The sequence below is a fragment of the Perna viridis genome, chromosome 2, assembly GCF_037379345.1.
Source record: "Perna viridis isolate PV_CMFRI_1.1 ecotype Kerala chromosome 2, ASM3737934v1, whole genome shotgun sequence".
Classification (NCBI taxonomy): Eukaryota; Metazoa; Mollusca; class Bivalvia; order Mytilida; family Mytilidae; genus Perna; species Perna viridis.
In genome coordinates, this window is record NC_142446.1 from 39,811,064 (window position 1) to 39,817,063 (window position 6,000).

The 6,000-nt window shown below is 31.9% G+C and overlaps 1 protein-coding gene across 3 annotated transcripts in view; it reads right to left on the reverse strand.

The window, feature by feature from the left end:
* LOC148625015 (F-box-like/WD repeat-containing protein TBL1XR1) overlaps window positions 1-5,229 on the reverse strand; it is a 29,298-nt gene extending 24,069 nt beyond the window's left edge. For 2 of the 3 annotated variants that reach the window (XM_088568204.1, XM_088568202.1), the window contains exons 1-2: window positions 4,912-5,229; window positions 4,451-4,572 (exon numbers count right to left, since the gene is read on the reverse strand). In XM_088568204.1, coding sequence (XP_088424330.1) covers window positions 4,451-4,508 — 58 coding nt within the window. In that variant the 5' untranslated portion in view covers window positions 4,509-4,572; window positions 4,912-5,229. The remainder of the gene's footprint in view (window positions 1-4,450; window positions 4,573-4,911) is intronic. The other variant, XM_088568203.1, reaches the window with a different exon arrangement.
* Between the last annotated feature and the right edge of the window lie 771 nt (window positions 5,230-6,000).

Here is a 6,000-nt window from a genome sequence, read left to right on the forward strand (position 1 = left end):
ACACGTGTAATATAAAGACAACCTTATAAGTTTGAACACCAAATATGTATGTTGAATGAGCAAATCATGTACAAGTATGATGTAATCTTACATGTAGGACATTCTTTCTGAATTTCACAACCAAATGTGTATGCTGAATGTATAAATTAGATAACACTACATCATGTACATGTACAAGTAGTCAAGTGCGCTTTTGTATACTGAACATATTCTAAGTTTCAACACCAAATGCATCAGTAAAGACAATTTAAAAGATCATGTAATTTTAACACCCTAGCTTTATACAATGTAATTAACATGTACATATATTTGTAATATTTCTTCTTCAAATCTAACCGAGAAATTCTTGACCTTTTAAGGTATTTCCCATTGTGTATGACCAACCATGAGCACATAAACAATACAGGTACAATATTGACAAGAACTCCCTGAATGAATTCCCATTAGTCTGATGTCCTACATTTAATTTTCCCTAATTATTGCTGACCATACAATAAAACATTCTGTTGAAATAACAGATCAATTATCATGAATGCTTGTACATTGTATCTGCATTCCATAAATAGAAGCATAAATTAATAATAAATTAAATGTTCTACATGTATATTGTATTATCTTAAAGTGCTTTGATATTGTCAAATCAGCTTTTGTTTGTGTGTTAGTTTTCCTTTGTTTTTTTTAGTAATTTTAGTTTTGTGTGTGAGGGCCTCTGGGAAGATTAGCTTGTAAACCAAATATGTAACTCTCTTGAAATAATATTATTATAATCAATGCAGGTTGACTAGAAATATGGTTTTAAAAAAAGTTAAGCGAAAGAAATACTAGAAAAGCTAAATTGTTACAACTTTTTAGTTTACAAGGATGCAATACAGCAGTCATGCCAAAATAAATAAAATGCATTGTGAGTACAGCTTCATACAACAGTAGAGGTCAAACCATTCAAGCTTGATACAGCTTTAAATTGTGATAGTGATTCAATATTTGACCTAAGAAAAGAATTAACCAGAAACACAGTGGTCCATATTTGACCCTTTATTCTTCAATAAGCACACCCCCAAAATCAATTGCAGTCATCCTAAGGAGCATGGCACCTTTGGCACATTTTCAAAGAGATCCATTCACTTTCAATCAAGTCTGTTCATCAAGAAATTGCATGTTACATGTACAGGCCCCTTTTTTTACCCAAATTTCTTATCAGTTAATTTCACAACACCCAGCAATCCTTTTGTGGTATGGCACTATAATTTCAAAGAGATCAATTCACTCTTAATCAAGTTACATATTTTTGTATTTTCTGGACATCTTGAAAATGCGTGTTTTTGACCCCTCATTTGTAAACATTTCAAGTAATAGCTCTAAAAATCAATCCAACCCTTCCTTTGGTAGTATGGCACCCTATGGTTCCATTTCCAAAAGGTCATTCACTTATAATCAAGTTATTGTCATGATATCATGAAAATGCCTTTTTCTGGCCCTTTATTCCTAAACAGTTTGAGTCAGAACCCTGAAATCGATCCCAGCCTTTTTTTTATAGGATGATACATTGCCATACAATTTCAAAGAGATCCATTCACAATAATCAAGTTATTGTTTGAACATAATGAAAATCTTGTTAGTAGCCCTTAATTCCTACCCACTGGAGTCAACACCCCAAAATCAATCCCTTTCTACTTGGTATGACACCTTGTGGCGCAGTTTTTCAGAGATCCATTGACTAACCACATTTACTTAAGTCATTGTCCAGATATCATGAAAATGCTTGTTTCTGGTCTTTAATTCCTATACTGTTCTAGTCACTTCCCTCAAAATTAATCCCATTCTTCCTTTTGTGGTATGGCACATTGTGGTATAAGTCATAAGATCTGAATGAATACATTTATACTACAGTTATTGCCTGGACATTAAATGTCTACGAATGATGACAGAATGATACATGTACCATCAGGGGCTAATTTACACATCAATGAAAAGTTTTAGTCAATACTGTTTGAAAAATAACATTATTAACAATTTTTCTATGTAATCCATTACAAAAACTTCACCCTGTTAAAGACAAATTGGAGAATGGAATACATACAAATAGGAATGTTTTGCACATTTCTCCCTCCAGATTATGTTCTGGAACCATTATATAACCACACATTTTTTGCTGTAGTATAAAAATTAGTTGGTTGACCAAAGCTCAACCCAAACTTCAGCTGACCCTGACTGAAAAGTTTTCATGGGTGGAATATCTTCACTTTTATTGGTAGAATATCATCAATCTTTTTTTATCATTTTTGTTTCTGATTTCTGGTTTATTTATTGGTATTCTGAGCTGTTTTGATCTTATTGATAAACTTTGCAATATAAACAAAAACAAAAATTAGTAATGGCAGTATTACTATAACAAAACTTTAACCCAAAAAATTCAAGTTCAGACTAATTTATCTCAAGCTAACCAACACAAATTTTATCATTCAGGTTATAGCAAACACAAAATTTTAAGTCTGGCCTCATTTGCAACTAGCAATAACACATAATAGTACATGTACATGATCATGTAGATGTACCGATATTACTAATTAGACAATCTGCATTTAATAAATAATACATTTGTTCATGACCATTTCATTTTAAAGAACATCTGTTATTGTTGTTAAGTCTTTTAATTTTGACAAAATAATGTGTTGAGTGGAAACCAGACAATTTGGCCTAAGTAAAATTAACATAAAAGTTTATTATACTAAACATACACATACAAAAACGTACTTTTCTATAGACTTAGTGAAACAAGACATTTGTATTAAAATTTATCCTCACTGCTTTGGGCTCAGAATATTTAATGAGTAATAATTTTCATTAACTCCATTCACTGACAGCCAATGTCTTTACAGGGAATAATACATTTGTAGATAGTCAAATGTAGCCCAATAATTCTCATCATCAATATCAAACACAAGGTCCTACACTGTTTGAAATGTATGTTCATTTTTCCCCTCACAGATTTTACATTGGTTGAAATCTGTGAAAGAATTTTGCAACATCAGTGACAAATTATCATATTTATTCTAAGAAATGAATATGATTTAAGTATCATTCTGTGTAAGAATCAGGCAATGGATGGCACATCATTCTGCCCAATTTTTAGTTATTTTCGTCTAAAATATTTTCAGTACATCTAGAAAACAACCAAAATGCTATTTAAGTTTATCCTGAAGCATCTGTGACATAGATATTTTTTTACTGTTTATGTAGGAAAAGAGTGCAGGAAAATTTTCCTGCCATTTTTCCATAATGCATTTCAACTAAATTTAACCTATCAATATCTTTAAAAGGCAAATTTTACAAACACTTTGATGGTTATTTCTGATGGTTATCAGATAAAATTAATTAGTTAATGCAATAAAATCTCTGCGGCTTTTCCTTCATGTACCACACTTCATATACATTTTGCCAGATTCTTAGATGCAGAAGTACTTAATTAAACAGTTTGGGGAATGTACGTACATATCTTTCTACAATGTTCTTTTGGACTCACACTATTAAACATGATATGTAGTATACATGTACATGTATTTTTAATTTTATATATGTTCTGTAGGTGATGCAAATCATTTTCTAAAGTTATATATCTGTGGAAATTGTACATTTATGCATTTCTGATGTATGCACTGAATTAATCAAAGTGCACAATCTCATGAAAACTGTTCATTATAGGATTTATGGGGTGGGTCCCTCATACTCCAGCAATGCTAGAGGTTGTCTGGCAAGCTATTTTCTGACTTGGTGCCATCCTAACCTCTAGCATCTGACATGTTGAAAGCCACCACAAATGTTAATTAGCTAAACGTGTTTTAAAATATTTTAGGTCTTTTATTTACATAAAAGAAGTTTAACCTACCAGAAATCGAACAATAACAATCCTTAATATTTGTTAAATATCTAGAAAACATTTGTAATGAAGACAGTTGTCAAAATGACCAGCAATTTTGAATTAGGTCACTAATTTTACGGAATACAATATATTTCAGACAAAACAAACTTAAAGTTGGTAAAGGCAATTTGTTGTTTAATTTGATATGTTCATTTCCAAAATTTTAAAATCCGTAATTTTATCAACCGAAATTACACACTCAAAAGGCTAAAAACCAAATATGAAGTTCCTTTTAACTGCTTTTACAAAGGATTTCCAGGATTGTTGGATTTTCTCATCAGGTAGGTCATTGTTTTTCTTTAGTTTAGTCACATTCTCCCGTGTAATAGTAAAGAAAATGTGTAAAATCTTTTAAATGGAAAATAGTTTACTGTAATTCTGCTGATTTCAAGGAACGGTTGGGATATGGAGGAATGGAATTCCAACCTCTTATGTTGTAGGAGTAGGTCCCCTAAAGCAAACTCGGGGAAATCTTGAGTCCCCTGAAGTAAATGAAGGCCAATTTCCATGTGTTGCAGTATTAAGTTTTCTCACCTGATTCCTGTAAATATCTGTACACCAGGAAATTAACTTCGTCACTACTGAAACTCATGACGACCTTCTCCAGTAGATAATTAATATCTTCACATCTACATGTAACCCTTCAAAGTTGCAACCTGATAAAACAGACTATAGATAAATATTGTTTGGAATAGACTATAAATAACATGGCTAATCATTCCAAAGATTTTGTGTTAGCAGAAATAGACTATAGTGGTTAGTATACACTCATTTTTTTTTTAATTTATAACGGATATCGTAACGTTTAATTTAAACGAAAACATACCCAATTGACAGTATGTAGCATTGAAGAAAGTGTGACAGTCCGTGTATTAGCCATAAACGCTGGTACTTAATTTTGCATGACATACGAACAAGAGAGCACCATACCCACACGAAAAATGCACATAGAAATGATAAAATTGATACAACAGGGCTACAAGTGCATCGCTTACCTTGACAGCATAAACGTATCCAAATTAATTATTAACAACACTGACACAATTCAACAGTACAGTAAACATATATACTCAGGTAGAAACAAAAAGCAGAAACAGACTGTAGAACTGGTGGTCTTCAACAAAATCGATTATATTAGCAAATTCTCGAATCTGATGCCACTAATGTTAGGTTTTTCATAGAATATTAAATAATAAGAATAACTGGTAACAATATAAACGATAAACCAATCCTAAATATCTACAAATTTTAAATTTCTTCTCCGGTGTAATCCATTGAATATACCACTGTCATTGAAGTATGCCGACGACAGCGTAGAGATATTTGATATATTTATGCATGTGTTTTGTTTAACGACTATCGATGATGACAAGGTTCACACATTTTAAGTAATTGTTTTATGAAGGATATTACGAGAAAATGTGTGTTATTATGCAAATGGTTAGACTCCGCTGCAATAAAGCATAGTTTAAAGCGATCGTAATTTTGCGGATGCCGATTTACTCAATGAAATGAATGACGTAAATTATCGGACGGATCCATTACAATCGGGGCCAAAGGTAATTTTACTATTTTGCAGTTCGACACAGTGCTGTGAATAAGAAAAAAAAACCAAGCTTTTCATTAGGAGTAATATTGTATTTGGTAGATATTAGTCAGTGGTACAAAATACTGATGTTTTGCAGACAAAAATAAATATGTTACTGAACTGCCTAACCCACATCCTAAATGCAATGGTCTTTCTGTCACTGGGCTCCATATACAAGTCAATTAACATAAACTACATTAATCTTTAATTGCTTTTGAAATCATTACTGAAAGGTGATTTCATGATAAAACTGTAGATGTAATAGAAGATATCATTGTGTTCCTTCACTTCTTTCAAGTAGGACATAGTTCACATATGTTTACTATATTCTGATCCTTTCAGTGGCCTCTGATCTGGATTCCTCCCTAAAGCATGACCTTTGACCTAATTTTTCGGACGTTGATGGAATCAAGATGGATTTAAATAGACCGGTCAGATGGCAATAGTTTTTTTCTAAAAAGTAATTTTAGAAAGGCTAACCATGGGAGCATTTAAA